We start from the raw sequence: 27739 nt of genomic DNA, 5'->3' as shown, positions 1-27739 counted from the left end.
ACTGGTTCTGTGCTCTCCTCTGTCCTGTGCGGACGCTTGTTAAAACAGTGAAGAAGACTTCACTCAAGACCATTACAACAGAGATTTGCAGTGGAGGAGGCTGGGCTCAACTCTGACTATAGGAAGGAGCAGAGTGAGGGGGCCATTGGGTGGGAAAGTACTAAGAGGAAACATCAAGGATGGAGGATACTTGCTAAACTGACTGAACGGGATTCTTTCTGAAGGCAGGCCAAGGACTCATCCATCACAGATGGGGGATGAGCAATTTGATTGGATTTCAAAGACATCAGATGTCAAGGGTGGGGAGATGACTTAGCAGGATTCTTTGCCAAGACTGGATTAGGCAGACCAAAGACAGGATAGTGTCAAGGTCAAAGCCTAGTCAAAAGCAGGGCTGCAAGGAGCCTGACTGAAGTTTGGGCAAGGAGGGAGTCTTTGTCAGTCCTCGCCAAGCTGCACCGAGGCACAGTTGATCCCGACTGGCATGTGCTGCTGAGACCTCAGCCCACCTCGCCCTCCACTCTCAGTCCACTCATTCCTTGCCTTTCTAATTCCACAGCCGAGATCTTTTGTGGTCAGCCACTTGCCTCCCTCAGGGGCTCAAGGACTCTAGTCTGCACCCCCACATTATAGTGGGGTACACAAGACCCTGTGGGGATGCTTTTAATATCGTCCACCTAGACACCTCTCATAACTCTTGTGACTCTACCACAGGAAAGTCTTTGAGCTTATCTTTAAAACTAGCATTCTCTCTGGCTACATTTTGGAAAACTAATATAGTTGTCCCTTTTATTCAAAAATCTCCCATAATTTACCAGGGGCTTCTACTCATCTGGACTAATAATAAAGGAAGCACTCATCCCAAATCTGCCAAGCTTTCCCTCAGACCTGAAGAGAACTACTGGGAAAACCCATAATGTAATTGGAGTAGAAATAAGAAAGGAAGGGGGGGGGGGGAAGAACAATTGTTCTCTTCTCTTCTGGCATTTTTTTCAATTGACAACATTAGCATCTAGGACTGGCAGACATTTCACATACACACAGGATTGTCTGGAATTAAATTTTATCACTTGTTTTTTAATGCATAGGTTATATAATGTGACTTGATTCTGAAAGCAGGAATAGTTTCTGATCATAAAAGTTGCTCTATATAATTTCAGTATATCGTTATCCAGTAAGGACAGACGGAACTGTGAAGTAGGAAGAGCACTTGTCAGGATGTCAGGAGATCTGGGCTTTGTCTTAGTCCGGTCACTAATTAGCAGATGATTTTGGCCATCTGTCAAATGATAGAGATCTGAATACATAAGCTGCTTTTTTGTTTTGACACTTGATGACTCCATTACTAAAAGTGGACCTCCCAGCTTGAGTACGCAGACATGTCTGGGCATGTTTGGCCAAGTACTGTGGCAGCCAGGCTTCTGCCCATTGCAGAAGGAGCCAGATGCTTCTCAGAAGAACTCATCCCTGAGGAAGAGGAAGCCAGACTTCAGGAGCCCAACGTGGCAACAAAGCCTCGGTTGATGGAAAGGTAGTTATTTTGAATGCATAACAGTGTGTGTTACTCTTATTTGTCTCCTAACTCCATGTCCAAGTTCAGTGGAAAGCAAATTAATTATTAAAAACTGAAAGACTGGATTCATGAAAAAATTCAAAAACATATGAGGTCCAAACAGTGTTTGTGACTATTCTAACAAATGGTGACACAAAAGGAAAGTGGGCATTTCTTCACTTTGCCACAGTCATAGCAGAGTCCTGGTACGGAGAGGCCTCCGGGGTTTTTGGATGGGTGGTTGGAGAAGGCAGGGTGGCACACAGAGAGGCTGGGATGCCCACACAGCAAAAACTGCACCAGGTAAGTCCAGTAAATGGCCACTATAACTTGGCAGTACCTGGCCTGAGCACAGTAGCTCATGAGTTCTCATGACGTATCTCCAAGGACTCCCATTAATCTCTCAAAGACTTTGACAGAGGCCAGAGGGCCTGAGTGAACGTGAACATAGTGTACAAATATTGCTTTTGACTCTACAATATTTTTCCCCTTCTTCTAGAAATAGAGTGCTAATTTTTCTTCAGGAAACCACCCCTCCTTCACTTTCAATCTTTGTAGTTTGGATGCAACTGACCCATTTTCCAACTCTAGTAGGGAAGTGGGGCACGAGTCCCAGGAAAGGCTATTTGATGCCTTCTACTCTTGTGGCCATTGTGACTGCATAAATAACCAAAGTCAGACTGTGATATGAAAGTACAGGACTTTTATGGAATTTCTGTATAAGAGGCAGCTTCCTTCCACTAGGATTGCAAATAAGAAGGAAAACAGAAGCCTAGAACTGCCAGATATTCATACATGGAAAAAACTTGCCTGAGAAAGAAAGTAATATCAGAGTAGATCCAAGTGTTACGAAAAATTATGTAAGACTTGTAGATAAGGCAAAAAGTGGGTAGCATGTCCTGTCAATGTCATATAGGGATGAAGACCACCTGAGGATTATCTAGGAAAATAAATTAAGTTTGACTCACTCTGCATCATTGATTGAAAATCCAGGGGTAGTGAGGTCCCGTGTTAGCTTGTAGACATTTTTCTGGTGGAAATAGAAATAATCTCTGTCCAGTGGAACAGATCATCCTAATAGTTACAGTTTGTTGCCCTGTTGGATGGATGTTAGCTAGTTTCTGTATCCAACCAGCAATCTTATTTTAATATGTCTTTAAGTTTCCTATAAATGCCTAGCTTCCCAAATGATTTTTGGAAGAGTTTTAATATCTTATGATTCTCTCATCAATTTGTGAGTTGACTAAAATCTTTGAAATGGATTCATTTTATATTTGCCTAGGAGTCATGATTTTTTAAAAATTATACTTCAAAATGAGATAAAGAGAAAGCAAGGAAATAGAGAACAAGTCCTGACTACTTCATTTCAGTACCTAGGTCCTGCTAGCCCTGCTTATGGACTGTGCTATCCTTTGAGTTAATATATTCCACTTCTTGGTAAGTCAGTGTGAACGGGGTTTCTATGTCTTGTATCCATAACAGTGATGATAAATAATGCAAGCTCTATAGTTAAGAAAATGTAGTTTGTTACCAAACTGACTACAGAGACTGGTAAGACCTGGAAAATATAGGATTAAATGTTAAGAGAGAATTTTCTTAGTCTTAATTTCAGCTGAGGTCCCCAAAACAATACGTGCTGTGTACCACTACTACAATGTATCATCATTTGGACTAAAAAGCATTTCTAACAACCAGTTTTGTGATCCCCGGCTCACTATTAGCTCTAGCCTATAAAGAGAAGTGGGAGAAGCTTAGAAATAGTATAGGATATTAGAAGACTGTGCTGTGTGGGATATTGTCACTGTGCTGAGAGCCCCCATCTCCTGGTAAATAAATAGAAGCTGCCTTCTCCTGACTTGAAGTCAGGAGCCACTGAGGAAGCTCAACATGGGGACAGCTCCCTGAATCACAGCTGAGAAATATAAGGGGCATCACTTCCCTGATACAGAAGTGAAGGTCTGATAGCTGCTGCTGGATTGCCCTGTGTTCCCAGAGATTTTAGGATGAGAAAAGCATGGATATTTCCTGTGGATTGCATGTGGATTGTGTACAAAAAAGCTGGTGTGACATTTACTAAGATTCTGCCTAAGAAAACTACCTGAAGGTCCAAGGAGACCTCAGCAGAAAGAACCTAGAAGGATTCCACTAGGTGCTTGGGGATAAAAGAAGGAGTCATAACAGTCAGATGGAATAGTCACCTTCCCTTGTGCCAAATTGAGTTCAGGCTAAAGATCCTAGTAAGGGGATCACCTAATTCTTCAGTCTCCTTGCTTGGCTTGGACATACTAAGTTTTGAACTGACACTACCTTGTGGAACATTGCAGGCTAACCATAAATGTATGGGCCTTGGTTTAAGTTTCATTTAAGTGGATGGGAAAGAGCTACTCTTTACAAACTTCACAGAGGACTTCAATGAGTTGCATAGGAGGTAAATAAAGTTGTTTGCTCATAACACTCCATGAGTTCTCCTGCTTGGCCAACATAGCCTTTACATATGCATGAGGTCTTCATATTTCCCTGATCATTAAATGAAGGTGTTCCCTGCCAGTTAAATGTTTCTGAAACCAGGACACACACCTTGCAATCAATAAATACATTTAACATTATGGAGACAGTGTGATTTTTTTTCTTTCTGAAAGTATGTTATTAAGTTGATAGTGAGCATTAGAATAAAAGAAACATGGTAATACAGAGAAGATGCTATAGAGTCCATTAGCATTCCACTCCCACCACCATGTCAGAAACTGTATAAAGCACATTTTTGTAATGAAACCTGACAGCTTGACCAAGCGACAGTGACCTGGCAACGCCTATTTGGGCTACAGCCACATTTCTAAAATCCCAACAGCTGCATTAGCAGGTAGACAGTCATCAGATGAGGTGACAAACTTGTGATTGACCAAGCTGTCCAACAGCAAAGGCTTGGGAGCCCGGCAGATTCCCTAAACCCTATCACTGATTTTGGCAGCGTCGCTGTCTGAGAACCCAAATGTCAGCACCAGCCTCGTGTTCCCAGACTCCGGGGACAGGGCAGGACAGAGGGGCAGAGAATGTCTGGGCCACGGAGGTTTCTTTGAGCCAGAGGGATAGACTGACAGTGACAGATGGCCAGAAACTAACTGAACAGATCAGTTTTATTAGACTTTGAAAGCAAGAAATGATTAAATGTATTTCACAGCTATTTAAACTCCTAAAGAAACTGTCTTTCTGGGTGAGGTAAACAGTGACAGCAAAGCAGGCTGTTTCACGTCCCTTTCCTCTGGGTCTGGTCCCCCTCTCCCGTGAAGCACCATCTCTCGTCCCTCCTGTGTCGAGTCTCTGTGAGGAGCTGCTGAGCCAGAGGCCAAGGCTTCTTGCTGTCCACCCACCACCAGCCTGATGTCCTTTCCCTGCCACCAACCTCAGTCAGAAACATCCCTTCCACTTTGATAATTATCTAGGACATTGCATTCAGGTGGAAAGGCTTGGGTCTCAGTCTTTCTCTGCTAGAATACCCCTGGGATCTTTTTGCAAATTTGCCAATACCTGCCCAGAAAACTTCCCTGTATCAATAGCTTCTTTGGTAGCATGGGAAATACTCTGAATGAGTTAAACTGACGTGGACTTTGCTTTCCCCATAAAGCATGTTTTCTGGTAACCACTCTACTGTTATACCTTTGGGGATAGGTGGGAGGAGAACAGTCTACTTTGAAAAGGAATCCAGTGTGATATAAAGGAAGCCCCTGCAGGAGCAGACACAAGGACGAGAAGGGATGTAAGGGAAAGCCCGTCCGATCCCAGTCCAGGGGTACGTGCGAAGGAGAACGGGCAGAGACAGAGAGCAAGCAAGAGTCAGCCCTGCATGTCTTGTGGTGACCTTACACCACCCCAAGCAGAAAACTTGTCTGTGATGGTCTATAATTTAACAGTTAAGGTGAGGATTAAAGGATTCTTGTGCCATGTTCTGTTTGAGATTCTGAAGAAGACCAGTGTGGAGTATGGCCCCAAGGTAACAATAGCATGATACCAACAGAGCAGAGTAAAAATGATAGCACAGTATATTTAAAGAGCTAAAGAAATAGTCTAAGCCAGCACGCCAAAGTCTTTGGTTCTCATGCAGCAAAGACAACTAAGACAAAACTTAGAATCCCTGCTGCACAGTATAGCCTTCGGGCCACTGTTGAATTGAGACATAACTCCTGCCTCGATCTCTGCATCCAAGAAACCAGTCTCAATAGCTTTCTAACCTGAGTTCCCTCTGTTGCCTAATTTATTCATCCACCAAAGTTGCCATTTGCAGTGGAAGCCTAATGAGCCACGCAAGACTGGTTCCTTACCGAGTTCCTCCATCAGGAGACTGGGTGGTGAGTCTTTCTGGGCAGGGTTATCACGTTAATCTCTTGTGGTTCTCTTTTATACCTCATCAGTGGAAAGACTGAGGAAGGGAGTGTGTAAGAAGAAGACTTATGACTAGACATCTGCGATTTGCAAAAAAAGAGCAAGTCAGCTTTTAAATTTCATGATGAGGTTTAACTAAAGAGGTAAAGGACCTCTATAGGGAGAACTGTGAAACACTGAGGAAGGAAATTGCAGAGCATGTAAATAGGTGGAAAACCATACCATGCTCGTGGATCGGAAGAATCAACATTGTTAAAATGTCTATACTACCCAAAGTGATCTACAGATTCAATGCAATCCCTATTAAATTACCAACATCATTTTTCACCGATATAGAAAAAAATAATTATACACTTTGTATGGAATCAGAGAAGACCCCGTATAGCAAAAGCAATTTTAAGCAAGAAAAACAAAATGGGAGGTATCAATTTGCCAGACTTCAAACTATACGACAAGGCTGTGGTTCTTAAAACTGTGTGGTATTGGCACAAGTGCAGGACGCAGACCAGTGGAATAGAACAGAAAATCCAAATATAAAACCATCCTCATATAGCCATCTAATCTTTGACAAAGCAGACAAAAACATACTCTGGGGACAAGAATCCTTATTCAATAAATGGTGCTGGGAAAATTGGGTAGCATGATGAAGTTTAGACACATACCTCTAAGTATTAGCTCTCATTTCTTCTGATCCAAAATAGAAAATAAAGAAGCTCAATTTTCTTCGCACACTTGAATGGTAGAGCAAAACTCTCAGTGAATTCATTTTACATTTGCTGAGAAAAATAAATAGAGCTCTGCTGAACCACAAATCCTACCACAACTAGATATTTCTTTTTAAGTTATTATTTTTTGTTATTTGTCTTCCCTGTTACAGAATGGTCATTCGGATGGTCATTAACTGACATGGAAAATAGAGAAGAAACAGCAGATCTGGGAGGAGAAGGGAAGATCATGAGTTGTATTGATTCTAAGGTTCATTCTTATCACAATTTTATGCCTGAAATTCATGTGAGGTTAGAACTAGAAAAGCTGTTGAGTAAAATTATCCTCACAAAGACCATTTGTTGAAGCGATGAAACTGAATGAGATTGGCCTCAAGGAAAGTATAATAAGAAAAGATAATCTTGTGGGACACTTTCATTTCAGGGGCCAATGGCAGAAGGTAAGAAAGAGAATGAAGAATAGTCAATGAGATGACCACCCCAGGAGCTACAGACACCGATAGAGAAGATAAAGATAGTTCCGTACTGAAACTGTTCTCAGAGCTCATTTTGATCTTTTTATGGAAGAAAGGATGAAGTTAGATCATTTGCTGAAATTGAGGGATATGGTGTTGCTATTGACATCTGGGGGAGAGAAGTTTACAAATGTTATTAGATGAGTGAAAGGACTGCTAGGCAGCAGAGAGGATGAAGCTAAAATTATAGATGATTCTCGTCAACTCTCCTAAAAGCCACCCGAAAAATGTCTTTATCAAGCAAGGCTAGATGTCTCAGACTTACTTCAGCAATGGGAAAGAACACCTTGATAGGGTCTCAGTAGCATCCTGGGGTAGGGAAGTCAGAGGAGGGTATTTATAGGATTTAAGATCTGACTGGGAGATTTTCAGGCAGGTCTTGCAAGGCAGGAAACTGGTTGGGATTGTGCAGAGTTGTGGCTTAACTGCTTTGGAATGATGTGCACAGTGAAAAGTGAGGCAAGGGTCTTGGTGATTAAGCTGCTAATTTACTTGATGTAGATTCTTATTTCTGAGAAGTAAATATTTCCTGGAACAAGAAGCTAAGTTATTCTGTGCTTGTTGTCAGTATTATTTAACACGGGACAGAAAGTATACGCAGTTATTGTTTAGCATAGGCACAGGAAATTGTTTTAGTTTCAGTTCTCATATTATAACTTTCTCTGGGGATAGCCAGAAAGGAGTGGGAGGAAAAAGGAAATGTGGAATTATTCAGTGTCAAGAACTGACAGTTGTGAAGGATAGTGGTGAAAGAGGGGACAGTCAAGCCTGGTGAAGAAGACCAACTTGAAATAGTGGAGCCCAGGGTAGGAAGGCAGGAGCAGAGACTGGAAATGTGTCGCGCCAATGAGAGGAAGGATTGGAAAAGATTAAGTCATAGGAGAGTGCACTGAGAGAGGATAACAACCTATCCTAAAATATGAGGGGTTAATTTATCAATTGCTACATGTTTAGTGCTCACTTTTCATCTCTCAGGGGACCGTGTGATCCAAGGCCTTCATTTTACAGATGACATTACTAAAATTTAGAGAAGTTCAGTGACATGTTCAAGGTCAGTTAGTAGCAGAGCCAAAGCCAGAATTCAGAATTCCTGTCTCCTAGTTTCTCCCTCTCTAAATCACAGTCTTTTAATTATATTTTTGTAAATATAAGCTATCTTCGGTAATTAAAATAACCTTCATCTTAAAAATAAATAAATAAATATATAAAAAGTGATTTATCATACTTTTTACTAATTACAACTGATTCCTTTAATTATACCAATATTTATACCAGAATAAAAGGTTCTTCATTTTCCCCAGTTTCCTGACGGGCAAATTCATTCTCATACTAAACCCGGTTCAAATCTCATCTTTGCGAAGCCTTGCTTACTTTCCAAAATCCCTTCTCTGAGTTTGCCCTGCACACAGCACGCTCTGTCTAGACCTCCACGGTGATTCCAGCACAGCGTGTTGTTGACGTGTGTAAGGGAGGGGAAAACTACATCGCAATTTAAAACCAAAACTGACTGTAGCCACTTCAGTCCATAAGGGAGTGGTAAAATTTTCTGTTAAAGAAGAAAGGCTCCTATTTAAGAAAATAGCTTCCCAGGCCACTGTGGCTGTAAAAGGAGGGACCTCCAGAGCATGATTTGAAATGGTCTAGGGAGAGAATAAAACTGCTGTACCTTCGAAACGAGCAGGAATTGGGGGGACATGCCAGGGGATACAGAGGGAGCAAAGGATCAAGCAGCACCCACTGGCCAGCTGCTGGCAGTGCAGGTGGCCTAAGAAATTCTGAAAAGAGAGTGGGTAGTAACCGCATTTAATTATTTCCTGTGTGGTTCTTTGCCATCACGTTGCCCCAAACCTCTGCTAATGCACTTGAATAAGCTTTAACATGCACGGAGGCCTTGTGTTTTGCAGGAAATCAAGGAAAGGAGACTGAAGTCCACACCTGGGTCTGTGTGGGGTGTAGAAAATAGAATAGCCGCGGACGGTGAGACACGAGTAAAATCAAGTGAGTGGCGTCATCAGGAAACTAGAGTGAGATGACCACGAGACTATAGGCCCAAAGAATCTAAAACAACAATAACAACAAAACCTTGTCAAGGGCAATGGGCTTCCCCTGGGATGAACAGTAAGTATAGGAACAATTTTTCTTAAATGTCCAAAGAAAGGGGATTCGAGCTGCCATCTGGACTATACCCATAGGTCTCCACCAGCTGACCCTGGTCCCCGTTGCTGGACTGAGCCCCTTAAGGTACGGAAATGTGACTTGAGCGTCTTTGCACCCTCGGTGCCTAGCAGAGTGCATGACACGTAGTAAGTGACTACTAAGTATTTGTTAAATAAATGGATTAAAATTTGTGTATAAAAAAGCAATTCTTTTTTATTAGGACAAGAAGATCAGATAGTCTCTTGGTGGTGTGAGAAAAGTATCAAAAAGAAAAAAGGAATGTGGAAACAGGAGAGCAAATCTTAAATTTCATGTTCAAAGAGCTATAATACGAAAGGGACTCATATATATTTACATGTTCTGCTCTTGAAAAGTATGAATAATAAAACTGGAAGTGTAGCACTGCCTTTATTAAGGGGAGAAGGTAAAATATCGGGGGAAATGAAGTCCTCGTGAAAGAATATAGAGGTATGCTAAGATTATAGAGAATAAATAGGCTCGCTTAGGTTGACAGGCTTAGCCTCAACAGTACGGTGTTGCTTAGGTAATAAATTCTTACATCATCTCTGCAAGCAGACAGCAGCAACACGTCTACCAACAGGAAACCAGAGACAAAAAAAATAAAAAGATTAAAGTCGTCTATAACACTCAGCAAGTCACTGGTAGTGCTCAAGGTCGTTTCCTGTTCTCACACTGGCGGTGAGGAAACCAAGACCCCAAAGGAAAGACCACTCTCAAAAATAAGAAGATTCTCCGCCAACATTCCTGGAATTATAAAGCCCCGGTGGAATTTTATTTCACTACCTATTTCTCTGCTAAAAGTACAGCACTTTGCTATCGTTTTTAATAATAATCTTTTGAAGTCTTCAAATAACACTGAAGGCATTTTAGAAAGTTAAGAATCACTTTATTAGAGGTAAATTGTGATTTTAAAATAATGCATAGCAACTTGAATTTCATACACTTAAATCATTTTTCCGAAGTGCGGGGAAATAATGGAATCTAAAGCAATAAACCTGGCTTCAAAGAATTAGATTTATGGTCCCATTTATAATACTAAAACACTCATCCAGACTAAAGCAGAAAAATAAAGATTATGGCAAGGTTTTTTTTTTTTTTTTCCTTTATAGAATCAAGGCAAGGAAAGTAAATTCAAAATGATAAAAAGTGTTGTCAACAGCGTAGGGGTGGACTATGAGGATTACTTCAAGCCATAAAATTATTCCATATAAATACATAACCATGGTGCCAGCTTTCTTTACATTGTAAGGAGAAACAGACTAAATTTAAAAGTCAACCACTATTTATTGGTTTTTTTTATTGTTAGGAGTTTTTTATTGTGTCAAGCATACATAATATAAAAAAGCCTGCCATGCAGCCTAGCTTCTGATTAAACCAGAATAATTATTAGAATATTTAATGGGAAAATACAAATCTTTATTCTACTCTCCCGGAAAAATCAACAGCGCTCCTGTTTCTCATTTTTGAAAAAGGATTTATAATATTTGACACCAGATGATTTTTGCAAAGTGCTTTTAGAACCTGGGTAGGAAGATTGCTCTCAGATACAAAGCACTGAACATTTTTTTTTCTTTCTTTTCTTACTGTAAAAAACAAGGACTCCATCCAGCCCATCAAGTCATTTTTCAAAGCCAAGCAAATCACTCATTTTCCTCCCCTTCATATTTTCCAGAAGATTTCTAGGCAATTTTTCAGAAACTACTTTTCCTTCATTTTAAACAAAAGACCCTTTCCTCACTGTCCCCTCATAGTCACCTTTCATGTCTGAGACTGACTTTATAATTTCACTACCTTTAGGCCCACGGAGCTAAGTCACTGATTGGAAGCTGTAGAAATAAACGAAGACTACTGAAATGAAAACAGACAGTGGCAATTCATTCAGAGTTTGCTATAGCAAGGAAGTCAACCACTATCGCTTGCATTGAGCAGAGATGCGAAGCCCGACGAGGAAGTGGGGAAGCTGGACAGTGAATAAGAGGGAAGGTTTCAGGTATTATCTGGCTGGAGATTGCTGGCAGTGGGAAGCTACAGGAGGAATAGCTAAATCAGGGCATCATAGGTGTGTCATGCCTCATATGGCTTGGGGAATCTATAGTATTTGGCTTTGGGTGGTTCTGAGTTGGAAGCAAAGGCAAAACATAGGTATAGTAACAGTGATCGACCACATCCCAAGCACTGTGGGGCAGTTGCTGCAGAGGCTGTGGTTTGGCTTCCCCACCTGTTTTCTACAGGGCCTGTGGGTTAGAGTTCTGTTGTTGTATACGATCTGGCCACTGTCTGTTGGTACAGTCCATCTCTCAGTCTCTGTCTTTGGTCAGTATCTCACTTGTGAGAGGCTGGCCAATTCACAGAAGGCTAGAGATCCACATTCTCATTGTCAGGGATTGTTCACCTACTTCCTTAATCAACTACATGGCAAGATTGTCTTGATCTTTCTTTATATCATTATGGCAACCACGTAACAAGAGAGCAGCTATTCTCGGCAAAATGCAATGAACCAATATAATAACCGTTATTGCAAAAACAAGAACAGTTAATAGTTCCTGTAAGATATATGGAACCAGGAACTTCATCCAGTTATCCAACCCAGACCACGAACAAATTTCATAGACCATGAGAATCAACCTTAGGGAAACAAGTAGCTTTTTCATCATGGTGATGTACAGCCTGTTCTACCTTGTCTGTTTCATTGGTAAAAGTAGAGCACAAATTAGCAATGGCACAGATGCCACCACAACTAGCCAAAAAGAAATCTAGAGAAATGTCATTGTCCATCACGACTATGCCAGTGAGTTGAGATAGATCTGTGTTTCATCTAAAGCAGAGGTGATATCATTAATAATTTCTGCCAAAGTCAGTAATAAGTTTTTTACAGTCTTTTCTATTTACGTGATTCCCACAGGTGGAAACACTACTCTGATTGTTTGCATAAACAATGAGTCAATAATTTCCCCAGGTATAATATCTGAATAATCAAAGGTGGCATTGTTTTGGAGCATGTGTCTGAATCAGAATTTCCAGCGTTGATGATTTATAGAATCAGGGTCTGTGTGTACAGACAAGTCTCAGAATACTGTTCCTAAAGCGCATGAAGTGATAGTCTGAAGCAAAAAGGACCAGGCATCTTGGGCACAAAGGAGTGGTGTCGAGTAGGGGCACGTGGATTGCCAGGGAAAAATGAGTCATTCTTGACATGAGGTCAGAACCAAAGCCATACATTAATTGTGTTACGTATTTTGGTCTCTATTAGTTGCAGAGGTGGCAAGTATTTGGCCCACCAACTTATCAAAGTTGTTAAATTAAAATTTAAAGTAACCTAGGGTTTTATCAGTAGATTGTAATAATCGGTTCCTTTTCTGGGAGAGAGAAATGTGGCAAAGTCACAGCTTGATTTTTTTAAGGTTAATTGTCCATGTAGGTGCAGGTAGAAACGCCATCAGCCATAATTTCCCATGATCCCATCTGCTGAAACCAGAATTTAGCCCAGAGGTTTTATCAGGGGGGATTCCAGCAATCAATATGCGTGGGGGCAGTAACTACTCTGCAAAAAGAGAGCAGAAAGGGATGGAAAAGAATGACTTGATACCACCTAGGATGCCAAACAAATGAAAACCAGTAAGAAAAACTGACTATCAGACTGTGAATGAATATCCAAAGAACACAACGCATAGAGAGCAGAGTTCAGAGCCGGTGCAGACCTACAGCGTGGGCATGGACTTGCCAAGCCATGAGCAGCAGGGCACAGGGGCCTCTGTGGGTGCGGCACACGGTCGAAGTCATGGGCCCACAGCACTGAGCAGTGTACACTGTGTGCTGGTGGGATGTCAAGGAGAACACACAGAAACAAAGACCATCCAAGTGCGAACAAACAGTATTGATTCAAAGTTTATTATAGCAAAGCAGTCGGTACTATCACTTATGTTTGGGAGAGACTCAAAGACAGGCAAGGGAATATGAAACTTTTATACTTAACAAAATAAAGGGATGGCTTCGGGTATGACTTGTTTGGAGGCTGTTTGGATGGGGAAACTGGAGGAAGGCTAACTAGAAGTGAAGCATCTGCTGTGATTGGTTTGGGGAACATACTGCCTGTCCTGGGTTGGTCTTGGGTTGGAAGCAGGGGAAAAACAGAGGCAAGCTGGCAGCGACCGACCAGGCACTCACTGTTCCGGACTGGTTGCTGCAGAAGTTGTAGGTCAGAGTTCTGTTGTCATACATGGTTTGGCCATTGTTCCTTTGCACATTAAGTATCTCAAAGCTAAAGTATCTATTTTCTTGTGTAGTTCCTTGTCCTTTCATTAAAAAAAAAGTTTTATTGTGACACAGATATTACATTTAAGCAAAGAAGACATTTTGTTAAGAGCATTAGTGAAAGTGGAAATAAGACAGATTGTTTTTTAAGAAAGATCTTTAAGAAAGATCTTCATCTCTGAGATGCCTGTTTCTATTGCTTCAATAAAAATCAAGTTGATCAGCCTTTAAGACTACAAGTAATCGTGGTCATCTAACTTGCTATTCATTACATCAAGCTCTTGATTGTTAAATCTCTTGTTGTCCTTGCCAAAATCTGGCATAGCCACAGCAAAAGAAATTCAGAATATGTGATAATTTAGATGAAGTTTTTTACCCACAAAGAAATGCTCTACTAAGTAAATCATTATGTATACTTACAAGTCAAAAAAAATCTGCATTTCTTTTCAAAGGAGCCATTAATCAGAATTTTTTACTAATGCCAATCAGCTCCCAACCTCACTAGGCCAAATAAAAGAAGATTTATAAATGTGACTGAGTGTACTTAAAGTGAAATAACATGCCAGTGTGGAGTTCCCATGTGACTTTAATAATTAATCGTATAAATAAAGGGGTAGATTTTGTAGAGGTACCTGAGTCCTATTGTATTTAGTGGAAATGTAAGTCCCATAATTTGGTATGATTTTTCCCCTAAAAATTGTACATTATGCAACAGTATAGATATTTTCTTACTGTAACTACTAATGAAAAACAGGGAAGTAAAGGGTATAGGTGTATTTACATAAAGAATATTTCCCGGTATAATAAAATAAAAGTTGAACTTGGTTAATTTAAAGAATATTTTTGGCCCCAAAGTTTGACTGATAGCTCTCCTTTGTGTAAAGTTTATTATGTGCCAGACTCAGTTCTAAACACTCCAAAAATGTAAACTACTTTAATGTGATTCAAACGGTAATAGTTATTTATTGAGTGCCTGCTATGTGCTGGATCCATTGTAAATTATTGCCTCTTTCCTCCTAAAGATAACTTGGTAAACTGGGTATTATCATTCTCTTATTTATAAATACGAAGTAGAATTCTGGAAAGATTAAGCACCCCGACTGCGAGATCATTGTCTTTCTATTTTACAAACCTGCTCATGCTCGCTCACCAGCAAGTCCGGGGAAGGGAGAGATTGGGGATACTGAGCAGGAGGCCAAGTCAGGCAGTGACCGGCAGTCCTGTCTCCAAGTTCTGTGGTGAGACTAGTCCACCTAAGCCACCAGTGGGAAATCCAAATCAATCACGCCGTGCATTCCCAAGCCAGGAATCTCAGGCTGAAGCTGAATTGCCAAATCCCAGCAAGCAAAACCTGAAATAGCTGAATTGAAAATGTTATTTAACCAAAAAGCCCAGGTAGTTGCGGCCATAGAGTAGAGTGAAGAGGCCAGAGGAGAGGGCAGTAACTCCAGAGCTGGCCACTGACCAGCTGCCTTGGTTTGTATCAGATGTTGCAGTTCCACATGAGGAGGAACTAAATCCGATTGCATGTGTGTGGAGCACATGACCAAGGGAAGGGGACTCTGGGGGCCCTTGACACAGGGCAGCTTTGGGAAGCAGCAGCAGCAAAGAGGACTTTCTGGGGTATGTCCCTCACTAGATGTGTGACTTTGGAGAAAACCATATAACCTTTCTGAGACTTAGTTTTTTCATCTGTAAATTGGAAATAATAAAACAAAAGCATTTTTTATCCAACCAAAAATAGTCACATTTGCTCAAAGTCGTCAGAACGTCAGATCTCATCCTGTCACTGACCTCCAGCTTATCTCTGACTCGGCTGCATCCAAACAGTGCTGTTAAAACACCCTGCTTTGTTGGAGAAAATAAATATAATGGGACCTGGAACAAAATAGGAATGTAATCACCAGCAGCCGCTATAACTGATTTTGGTGGTGGTTGTTGTACACAAAGGACCAGAAGGAAAGAGAGGAGATCTCAGTCAGTAATTCTCACTTAGGCGGACAGGTATGCAACTGGTTTCTCCTGATTAAACCCAATCCAGGTCTAATAAAATTCATCTCGACTCTCTTCTAAGAGACAAAATCTTTCAGCTGCTTTGTGCTTTTTTTATAGGCTTCAAAACTATAGTGTGATTCAGCAATTAACCTGCTTCCCCCTTGGGTTCTATGCTTGTTTCATACACGAGGAAAACAATGCCCAGAAAGGTAATGGGCCAGTTTGATATGAGAGAGGAAGAGAGAGAAGGAGAGAGAGAGCGCACAGAGGGGCGAGAGCAACCTCAAGGAGGCTGTTGATTAGTATTTCTGGTATAGTCTTCCAAGGCTCCTAGATATTAGGTGAAATGGGGGCTTCTATACTTGATTCTTAACTGTTTTTTGTTCATCATGAGTTCCTGTAGATGTACAATACAGTAATTTATTTTTTGCCCATAATAATTTTTCCCAAAGAAATATGGTAACTGTCTTTCAGAAGAAGCAAGAAGAAGAGAAAGTAAAAGCAGAGGAAGGGAAAGGGGCAGAAGAAAGTGAGATCAACATCACCAATTTTGGTTTCTGATTTGGCGGTACATTTATATGAAAAAAAATAATGAGATGAAATATTTAAAACAGATACTGCTGGGCAATCAGAGAGGCAGGATCGCCGCACCAACAAAGGACAGCTGCTAAAAGTCTGTTCATAATTAGCTGGCTGGACATTGGTACCCCAGTAATATTCTGAAATAAAAATAATAACAATCATGATTAGCTGGCTTGTTCCTAGCCTGACACAGCACTAGGACAGCCCACAGAAGGAAGACGCAGCTGCTCAGGCCATGCTAGCTATTCTCATCAGTCTCACATTCCAGATATCACTGAAACCAACGTCTAACTTGAAAAGGCCATTAGCCAAACAACTTTGAAGATGTTAGTGCTTTAATTTGCTTGTTTACTAAAGAACACTGTACATGAAAATAATATATTAGCCATAATCATCTTTTGGTTGCTGAATGTCATACATTTTCCTTAGCCCAGGGCTTTTATACATGCTCTTGCCTCTGCTTAGAATTCTCTCTGGGCTCCCCAACTCTACCCCGACCCCCTAAATTCCCAGCCTTTGTCTGGTTCATTCCTACTCAAACCTCTAATTAAGCCTAAGGATCACTTTCATGGAAAGACCTTCCTGACGCCCTGTATTGAATGAGGTTCCCTGTATTCCTCCTTCCACGCATCACACTGACAATGGATATTTTTGAATCTCTGTCTCCTCCCGCCCCACCCCCATTCATTCCAATGAATCCATCTCTTACACTAGAAACAGTAGAGGATCCTGCTTATCTTTCCATACATACACCTAGCACAGTGCCTGCCCATAAAAAACACTCAAAATGAATGTCTATTGAATGAATGGATGGATACACAAATGGATGGGTGTAAACAGAGACAGATTAAAGGAAAGGATCACTATATTAAAATAACACTGGGTTTGATAAAAAAAAAAAAAAAACCACCAAAATTTCAGTGGCTTAACACAACATGTTGGTTGCTTGGTTACATAATTGGTTGCAGGCATTCCTGGTTGGGGAGAGAAGCTCTCTTCCACAGTGAGGAGAGCCCAGGCTCCTTCTATCTTGGGGAGAGAGGAGGGGAAGGCAGTAGAGAAGTCCCACCTACTTCTTACAGATCCCAGCCTAGAAGGGACACAGATAAATTCTGGTCACACTCCATTAGAAAGGACGAATCATTTGCTATGTCTGGAGGCAAAGAGGAGGAGCTGGGAAATGGAGTCCTTGTCTGGACACCCTCTTCCGGTTGACAATACCACATGTGAAAGGGAGAGGTCAAATTTGTAGTGGACAGCTAACATATAACCAGCCACAAACATACATAATAAGCCATTCCAGATAACTCAAGCTAAAGCAACCTCCCAGTTTGCTGGTCCATACATACATCGCTATTAATTACACAAACTTGTGCTTCATTTTGCCTGTCAAATCATGGCCCTAATAAGGCCTTCCTGGTACTGATGTTTTGAATTATTAAGAGTAAAGACCACAAAGCTCATTTTAAATTCCCTGAAGCTTTTGTAGCTCTATTATGTTATTGTATAGCTTTATTAAATAGGATATCAAAATTTTACATATAGAAAAATGACCTAAGTATTTTCAATGCTGCCTTGGCTGCCAATATTCTCTTCTTAATCACCAAGCCTACACTTATTTAATTGTCAGTATCATAATCTAAGGTAGCTTGACTGTATACCCAGAAATACCTTTGAAATGGTGTTTTAAAATATAAATAATTTAAAATAGAATGGCATTGGGCTTTAAACTGGGCTTAGTGTATTTTTTTATTACCATCAAGGAGGAGAAATAATACAAGGATCTCTAATTGATTTTAGTGAATTCTTGCCACATCTAAGGAAAAAGATTACTAGTTAACCTCTTTGGATGTTTTATTTAAAAAAATTACCTAAATAATCACGAGCATATACCCAAATGAGAGATAAATAAACAGAAAAAATATTGCACATAATAATCAAAACAAACTCATTGAAGATTATACTCTCTACCTGGATGTATTATAGGGTAATGCAAATGCCAGTAGAATCGTATTTTCTCAAGATAATATTCTTGTGAGGGCACATTGATTTAATAAGCTGAATTTGACTGGTGATGCTGATTTTACGATGGTAGATTCTACGTTAACTGTTTTGCTCTCCTGCATAATCAATAAGCTTCTATCTAATGGCTGTTGATGCAGTGAAGAAGCAGTTACTCATTTCACCAGCGGTGACCTCTAACACCCTGATTGCCTCAGGGAGTAGATTTATTGTGCTCATCAGCCCAAGGCAGATGAGTTGACCCAATAATTTATGTGGCCTTGTTTTCCTTCCAGACAAGTGATTTGTTACTAATTTAAGCATTAAGTGATATGGAAGTCAAATTTAGCATAGAAGTTACACTGCTATAAGTTTGCTTTCTACCATAAATTCTGTTTAGGATGGTAATAACATTAAAATTGGTTATGAGTTCCAAAATGGCAGTGGCAATCTGACTTCGCTGCCCCCGCCCCCGCCCCCACCACACACACAGAAAACCAAAAACAAATAAACAGCACCAAGATCTACATCAGCAACAAACAACTCAGAGCTCAAGTATGAGGATAAGACAGTTCCTGAAGCCACAGAGAAGTGGAAAAACTGAGCAGATGGTAGGAGAATTGGACTTCCGCATCCCCTAAGCCTCTCCCCTCAGTACACCCAGCCCCAAGCACACAGAAAATTTCCCCCCAATTCATGATTTCTACACTGGAAAAAGTGAAACTGAAGTGGTCAACCAACTTCCCCACCTTCTTAAGTTCCCTGGCAGGAGATCTGTCCTTCTTGCCTTAACACACAGGAAGCATAATGACTGCCTGAAAGGAGAAATTTGCAGAGACGAATGGAGGAAGTGAGACTACCATCCCCAGCCCTGGAAACTCTGCTCTGTAACTCAGCCAAAGGAGATACCAAATCAAAGTGGCTATTCTGCAGCACTACACTGCAGGAGGTACATTCTGTAGGTCTCCTGGGCATGAGGCCCTAGCCAGCCTTCCCCTAGATAATCCCTTCGGAACTTCCCACATTTGGAACAGGCAGTGCTCTGACCATTTACTAGAGCCGAGGTGAACCTGGGCTTAAGGGGCTACCTAGAGCTAAAAAGGAGACAGCCAAGCTAGCAGTGAAGATTCGCTAAGCAAATATACTCAAAAATATCAAAACAAGCCAGACGGAGAAAACTGGAATAAATGACTGACCATTCAATGCAAAGAAATAGACATATGACCACAAGAAACAACAGCAAACAGGGAACCATGACCTCTCCAAAAGGACAAACCAAAAATCCAATAACTGACCCTAACAAGATGGCAATTTGTGGGCTCTCTAACCAAGAATTCAAAATAGCAGTTTTAAGGAAACTCAGTGATCTCCAAGATAACACAAAAAAATCAATTCGGACATTTATCAGAGAAATTTAACAAGATTAAAATAATAATAATAAATCAAGCAGAAATCTTGGAACTGAGAGATACGTTTGCTGAACTGAAGAACTCTTTAGAGTTCTCAATAGCAGAATGGACTGAGCAGAAGAAAGAATCAGTGAGCTCAAAGACAAGCGATTTGAAAATACACAATCAGAGAATAAAAAAGAAAAAAGAAGGAAAGAAGACTGCCCACAAGAATGTAAAATTATCTCAAAAGAACAAATCTAAGAAATATTGGTATTCAAAAGGGAGCTGAGCCAGAGCAAATGGTAGATAGCTTATTCAAAGAAATAACAATAGAAAACATTCCAGAACTTTAGAAAGATATAAATATCTAGGTACAGGAAGGTCTTAGAACACCAAACAGATTCAACCCAAATAAGACTACCTCAAGGCATATAATAATCAAAGTCTCAAATGTCAAGGACAAAGAGAGCATCCTAAAAGCAGCAAGAGATAAGAAGCAAATAATATACAAAGGAATTGCAATTCATCTGGCAACAGACTCCTCAGTGGAAACCCTACGGGCCAGGAAGAAATGGAATGACATTTTTAAAGTGCTCAAAGAAGAAAACTGTCACCAAAGAATATTGTATCCAGTAAAATTATCATTCAAATATGAAAGAGAGATAAAGTCTTTCCCAAACAAACAAAAGCTGAGACAATTCACCATCACCAGATCCGTCTTGCAAGAAATGATAAAGGCAGTTCTTCAATCTGAAATTAAAAACAAAAAACAAACAAACAAACAAAAACACAACACTAACATGGAAAAGAAAACTTCTAAAGGTATAAAACCCACTGATAAAATTAAGTACCTGGAAAACCCCAGAATACTCTAATACTGTATTTATGGTGTGCAATCCACTCGTAACACTAGTATGAAGCCCAAAAGATAAATCTATCAAAAACAATAATAGCTACAGCAACCTGTTAAGAGATAGGTAATATAAAAATATGTAAATTGAGAAAACTAAAAGTCAAAACATGAGAAGGATGGAGTTAAAGTGTAGAATTGTGTGTGTGTGTGCGCACACCTTTGTTTGTTTCTATTATTTTATTTGTAAACTAAATTAAGTTGTCTTCTCTTTAAAATAACTTGTTATATCTATAAAATGTTTTCTGTAAGCCTCATGATAACCACAGCAGAAAAACCTATAATGGATTCACTAAACATAAGAAGCAACAATTGAAAACTTTCATATCTGCAAAGTAAAAGTTATTTTCATAATCTTATTCAGATATCACTTACATTTGTTTTTTGTGTTTTAACTTTTGAATTGATGCTGCAAAAGAAATTGTAGATAAAACTTCCGGTGCCTTAGTACAAATGTAGGGAGTGGCACCAAACTATACTAGTAGTCATTGTGTTATTCACCACCATTCATGTTCAGTTTAAAGGGAAAAAGAGCAATTTTTACTTACTGTACTTGATGAAGCAGTAAAAATCATTTTTATAAAATCTTGATCTTGGATACACATTTTTTTCATACTTTAGGTAAATAGATGGGAAGTGTGCATACAGCATGTTTGCTGCATACCAGAGTAAGACGTTTGTCTCAAAGGTAATCACTTGTGTGATGATTTGAGTTGCAAGCTAACTGTGGTTATTTGACATCAGTATTTGTGAGACATTTTCTCTGTAAAGTGAGCTTGTCATATCTCCCCACCAAGAAAATGACATTACTTGGTGCCAATGATAAGATTCAATCTTTCTTTTGTTTTTTTGAGACAGAGTCTCGCTCTGTTGCCCAGGCTAGAGTGAGTGCCGTGGCGTCAGCCTAGCTCACAGCAACCTCAAACTCCTGGGCTCAAGGGATCCTCCTGTCTCAGCCTCCCAAGTAGTTGGGACTACAGGCATGCACCACCATGCCCGGCTAATTTTTTCTATATATATTTTTAGCTGTCCGTATAATTTCTTTCTATTTTTAGTAGAGATGGGGTCTCACTCTTGCTCAGGCTGGTCTCGAACTCCTGAGCTCAAACGATCCGCCCACCTCGGCCTCCCAGAGTGCTAGGATTACAGGAGTGAGCCACCGCGCCCGGCCAAGATTCAATCTTTCAAGAGAAAATTAGAACTTTGGGAAACTTGTACTCTTCACCACTAGCTTTAAGCAGCTTCCAGTGCTTAAAGAATTTTCTGATAATACAGATGAAGATATTAACAAATGTGATTTTTTGACATTATGTAATAGAACATGTTAAAATTTGAATAACCTTCCTAACTCAGTTTTTCTGTAATATTTTCTGTATTGCCAATGCATGATGTTACAAAAACACGCATGAATAAAAGATACATTCAACGTGCAAAATAGACCAAAGGATTTTAACCTGATAGAATATTAAAATTACATTGACATCCTTTCAGATTTCACACTGAAGCTAACTTTCAAGAAACTACTGTGTGAATACTGGTACGATATAGAAGAAGAAAAATCATGATTAGCTGAAGAGGATCTTAAAATGCTCCACTTATATAAATAAGCATTTTGGGGGATTCTTAATAAGTTTTAGGAGTATAAAGGAATCCTGAGACCAAAAAGTTTGAGAAATGCTTCTCTAAACTCTAAACTATACATATGTAGACTTTTAGAAATAAGTTGTATTTTCAGTGCATTTGAGTAGTAAAGAATCAATTCTTCCAAATACCAAAATGATATTTGGCACAGTTTTACAATAACAATTTTTCATCATCATCATAATCATTTTTTTGCCAAAAATAACAGCAAACATTTTTCAAGAGTCTATTCTGTCTAGGCTCAATTTTAAACACTTTCACACATTTAATTCTTGCAACAACTCTTTGAAGTAAGGTATTATTATATCATCTCCATTTCACAGATGGGGAAAGTGAGGGTTAGAGAGGTTAAGTAACTTGCTTCAGTACATGTAACCAGTAAGTCTCAGGCTTTCAACCACTATACAGTATTTTCAGTCAAGAAAGTCTCACTCTCACTGTTTTTCACTTTTATAGAATCCATTCAGAGGTAAAGCAACAAACAACTGGGTCAGTCTTTCTACAGCTGCACTGCCCATTATGATAGCTACTAGCTACTAGCTTGGCTTTTGAGCACTGTAAATTGAGATGAATTGATGTCTGAATTGAGATGCTCTACAAGTGTAAAATATACACTGAAATTTGAAGACTCATAAGGATGTAAAATATACACTGAAATTTGAAGACTCATAAGGATGTAAAATATCTCATTAATATTTTTACATGTATTTCCTGTGGAAATGATAAATATTTTAGATATATTGCATTAAATAAGGTATATTATTAAAATTAATTCTATTTGTTTCTTTTTCCTCTTTTAAAATGTGGCTACTTGAAATTTTTAAAGTTCTATGTGGCTTGCATTATATTTCTATTAGACAGCACTGGTCTAACAGTATCCAGTCAATTAAATTTTACACTAGTTTAAATAAGAGGTTTCATTACGTGCATCACCTCTAAGAAGCCATTTCTTCCTTCCTGAAATATTTAAGGGGCTTTAGCCTTAATTAAAATAAAAATTACTGACATGTCATTTATTATCCTCAAAAAGTGCATGCAGCTTCAAACAATGTTATTTAAATTGGGGGAACAATCACGTTTCATCGTGCCCTTTTAAAAGTCCAAGTTCAAGCAAATATTTCTTAGATAACTTTCAAATTTACCCTTTTGCACATATTGCATAAATGCCTTTAATCATTTTTGCCATTAATATTAAAAATAAGGGAATTGGAGTTAAGAAGAGAAAAGCAAAGTGATGGGGAGAAGTGTAGCAGACCCAAAGGAAATATTTTTCAAGGCAACTTAGGGAGATGGAGGCTGGCTGCATTGCAGCCTTTGGGGAGGAGGATGAGGTGGGGAAGGGGCTGTCAGAGACAATGTAGAGCTTTCCATCACAGGAGTGAGATTATCAAAGGTAGTACCCAAGTCACATAATTATGTGCGCCAAGAAATAGCCACAGCAGGTATTTATGTTTTCTCCTTGTATTTTAGACCCTAAAATGTTTTTTTTTTAATGTACCCTAAAGTTTCTCCTTCAATAATGGCTGGCATTTATTAGCACTTAGAACACGCCAAGCCTCTCACATATATAATCCATTCAATCCTCCCAATGCTGCCAGGAGGAAACTATCCTGTGCCCGTACCACCACTGTATTTTGAAATGCACATAACTTGGAAGCACATAACTTGTATCATTTCATAGGTTCATAGCTAGAGGGGAATTTTGCCCAAGAATGAACCATACCTCAAGTCTCACCCATCCCTTATTTAGATGATATTCAGATGAGACTTTGGACTTAATAGTGATATTGGAATGGGTTATTTTGAGGCTCTTGGGATGGTTTGAATATATTTTACAAGGGAAAGGACACTAATTTGGGGGGATGAGAGGGTGAAATGTTAGGGACTGATTGTGCTCTGAAGCCCTAACCCCCAATGTGACTATATTTGAAGACAGGGCCTTTCAAGGAGGCGATTAAGATTAACTGAAGGCCGGGCGCGGTGGCTCACGCCTGTAATCCTAGCACTCTGGGAGGCCGAGGCGGGTGGATTGCTCAAGGTCAGGAGTTCGAGACCAGCCTGAGCGAGACCCCGTCTCTACTAAAAATAGAAAGACATTATATGGACACCTAAAAATCTATATAGAAAAAAAAAAATTAGCCGGGCATAGTGGCGCATGCCTGTAGTCCCAGCTACTCGGGAGGCTGAGGCAGTAGGATCGCTTGAGCCCAGGAGTTTGAGGTTGCTGTGAGCTAAGCTGACGCCACGGCACTCACTCTAGCCTGGGCAACAAAGTGAGACTCTGTCTCAACAAAAAAAAAAAAAAAAAGATTAACTGAAGTCATATGGGTGGGACCCTAATCCAATAGGACTGGTATCCTTATAAGAAGAAGAGATACCAGGAGCACACACACACACACACACACACACACGTGGAAAAGGCCATATGAGAACACAGCAAGAAGGCGTCCATCTGCAAGACAAGGAGAGAAGTATTAGCAGAAACCAATATTACCAGCACCTTGGTCTCAGACATTCAGCCTCCAGAACTTTGAAAAAAAAAAAAAAATCTGTTCTGTTATGGCAGTCTAGCGTACTAATACAGAAACTGAGGAATAGAGGTGCCAAGTGATTTAGAGCCACTCAGTTAATAGACAGCAAAGGGGATTAGGACCCAACCTCTAACCACTGCACTATTGCCTCACCCAGCTCTCGCAGCCAAATTATTCTCTCTCTCCTAAGCCGTGATGAAATGAAGTCCAGAAATAACACTTCTATATTATCTAGCATACATTATGTAAAATTACATATAAAGTATAGTAAATTCAGGATGTCAAAAACTAGGTCAGCCAAAGACAATTTTTTTGGTAAGATGTTAAAAGTCCACAACACTAGAAATTCATTTTAACAATGATTAAAAAAAGAGTGGAAGTCAGTAAAAGGCAGATTTATCTTAGATTTTATCCCAGTGAAAGTATTATAAAAGAACCAAGAGAATTCTATGAAAAAAAGGGCTATTGCTAAAAGGCATGACAAAAGAGTTACATGCAAATGCTGTCCCTGACCTCACCAAGGAGTGCAAGTCCCCCTGCTATTATTATATTTCACAGCATCTTTTCATTTCCTTCATAGTTAAACTCTGTGTAAGCATCTCTCAGTTTCTTAATCTGAAAAATTTGGATAATAGTGGCATTTTAGGGAAGAAAAGATAATTTCCTCTCTACCCTTTATGAGTTCTTACCTGGGTCCCCCTGTAACAAAAGACAGATTAGCAAGGGAAAACAAACACAAGTTTATTAACATGCATATTTCAAATATACATAGCAGATAACCCAGTGAATGAGTCATTCTCAAAGAGGTGGCTTGGAGTTCAAGCTTAAATACCATCTTCAGCAGAAACAAAGAAGGGTCTTGGAGGGAGCAGCCAGTTATGAGGAAGTGACAAGAAAAACATGGTAAGCAAGGGTAAAGCTTGTTTATGCACATTTAATTCAGTGCCCTCTCCATCGATGCGTGTCTAGTAAGGTAGAGTTGTCCCTATCTTTCTAGTATTGAGAGGGACACACCCTTACAGATGGAGATTTCCTTTATGGATTTAAATTCCCCTCACAAAAAGGTAGCTTGTACTCTGTTCTCAAAGCCTCTCCTATAGCTTCTGTTTCTCAAAATAATCATTATACCAAAAAGGCCTATTCTGGGGTGGCATGTTCTGGTCTCCTACAGTATTTAACTCATGAAGTGCAAAGTTGAAACCTATGAATATACAGAAATGTTAATGTGCATTATTATTTGTAGCATTTAACATAAAGTGATTGCATATATTTTTGTGATTATTCATCCAACGTTTGACTCCCCAATACTAGAATAAAAGCTTCCTGGTGGCAGAGACAATTAACCACTCTGGCACACATCACATCTGTTCCTTGTGTCGACCTAAAAGGAAGAGGCTGAGGCATACAACATAATTTAGAGTTTACTTGAGCCAAAGTAAGGACAGCTATCCGGAAGACTCAGCAACAAGTAATCTTGGACAAGAGCTCCTTTTGTTCTTTGTTACAAGCAGGTTTTTAAAGGCAAAACAGAAGGGCAGGGAGTAGGCTGATACAAAGTTGTTGGTCAGGAATTCTCACTGGTTTACAGAAAGACCATTGATTAGTGATTGACTATACATTGCTAAGCTATGGGACATGGGTTATAGTATACAGTGTGGCGTTGCTAGGTTAATCTATAGTTGCTTGTGGCACTAGCAAGCAGTTTCAAGAGATGAATACATAGCTCAAAGGGGGAAGGAAGATGTCATTGCTTTATCATTTTAATGTATCTCTGGGCCTGATCATTTAAAGGACTGGCCTTCCTCAGATAAAAGTTCTTTTCTTTTTCTCACCTGCTATTCGGTTCTTCCCTCTATTTCGGCACATGAAGAGTTTGTGCTTCCTTGCTTTCTTGAAGTTGGGCATGGTCATCGACTTGCTTTAGCCAATGTAATATGACCAGAAGTGTCACTTTGGGGCGGAAGATTTAAATACTGCACTTTAACTCTCCACTTCTCTTTTCCCCTAACTCAGCAAATGTGGAAGTGGGTTTTGAGGTGGCAGTACAACATTGAGTCCTGACATAGAGGACAGCCGTGCTGAAGGGTACCTACATCCATAGCAGACTTTGATAAGCAGGAAATAAACTGATTTTGCTTAGGCCTTGGAGACTTTGGGCTGGTTTATTACAGCAGTACAACCTAGCCTACCTTGCCTAGTACCACCATTATAATCCTACAGCTGAGTATGTGAGCTGGCATATAATAAGTGATTGAATATGTTTTGACTAAATTAATAGATTTAAAAGCTCTAATCAGCAATTAAATGAATTATTTTAATTAAAGAAATTATTTCAGCTTGATCCTGTGCGCAATAAAAAGTCTTGGCAATTTTAACTCATCAGTATGTAGGGATCGCAATCTTTTGAGTATCAAACCATCACCTTAGATATCAAAGTTCAAGTTGCACATGCTTTGCACTCCAGAAAGACTCCGTTAAAGTTTTGTTGAATTTCAACTGAATAAATTTTTCTGTGAAGTGGGCTTCAAAAACCTTTATTTCTGCCATAGAGCCACTTACTTAAATCTGCCTACCTAAAGGCCACAGCGCCTTATAGAAGAATGTCCCTGCAAAACTCCATCTGTGTGTGGTCCCTGCCTCCATGACAACCAATATCCAGATGCAGAAATTCTTCATAATATGCTAGAAACCGGAAGGACCTTCAAGTCAAAAGCATTCTGAGAATATGTTTAACAAATTGAATTTGCAGTTTCTCTGGCCAGAGAGGGCGGAAGGGGGATGGGCAGTTGTTTGCTGTATTATTATTATTATTTTTAATTTCTCATTCCAATAGGAATTAGTAGATTTACCAAGACAAAAGAAAAACAATATGAGCTCAGTTTAATCTGGTTGTAGAAGTGTGAGCAAAATCTACAAGCGGTAATGGTGGAGCAGGCAGGGGGACTGACCTCTCCACAGGTAAGGTCCCAAGGCCAGCTTCTGGCATATGAGGAAGAAGTGAGAAAAGAGCCCCTGGTACATGAAAAAGAAGTCACAAGGGCAAAAAAGCTGTTCTCCAGAGCTACAAATTATACCAAGCAAATCAATTCT

The 27739-nt window shown here is 39.8% G+C and overlaps 1 protein-coding gene across 1 annotated transcript in view; it reads right to left on the bottom strand.

The window, feature by feature from the left end:
- The window catches only part of BTC (betacellulin), a 102378-nt gene extending 75818 nt beyond the window's left edge, over nt 1–26560 (bottom strand). The window contains exons 1-2 of the mRNA XM_069456976.1: nt 26482–26560; nt 25339–25348 (exon numbers count right to left, since the gene is read on the bottom strand). Of these exons, the coding sequence (XP_069313077.1) occupies nt 25339–25348; nt 26482–26560 (89 nt within the window). The remainder of the gene's footprint in view (nt 1–25338; nt 25349–26481) is intronic.
- Nucleotides 26561–27739: the final 1179 nt, after the last annotated feature.

The sequence above is a fragment of the Eulemur rufifrons genome, chromosome 24 (genome assembly GCF_041146395.1).
Source record: "Eulemur rufifrons isolate Redbay chromosome 24, OSU_ERuf_1, whole genome shotgun sequence".
Taxonomy (NCBI): Eukaryota; Metazoa; Chordata; class Mammalia; order Primates; family Lemuridae; genus Eulemur; species Eulemur rufifrons.
Note: the sequence above shows the minus strand (reverse complement) of the source record. Positions and strands in the feature narration are given on the sequence as shown.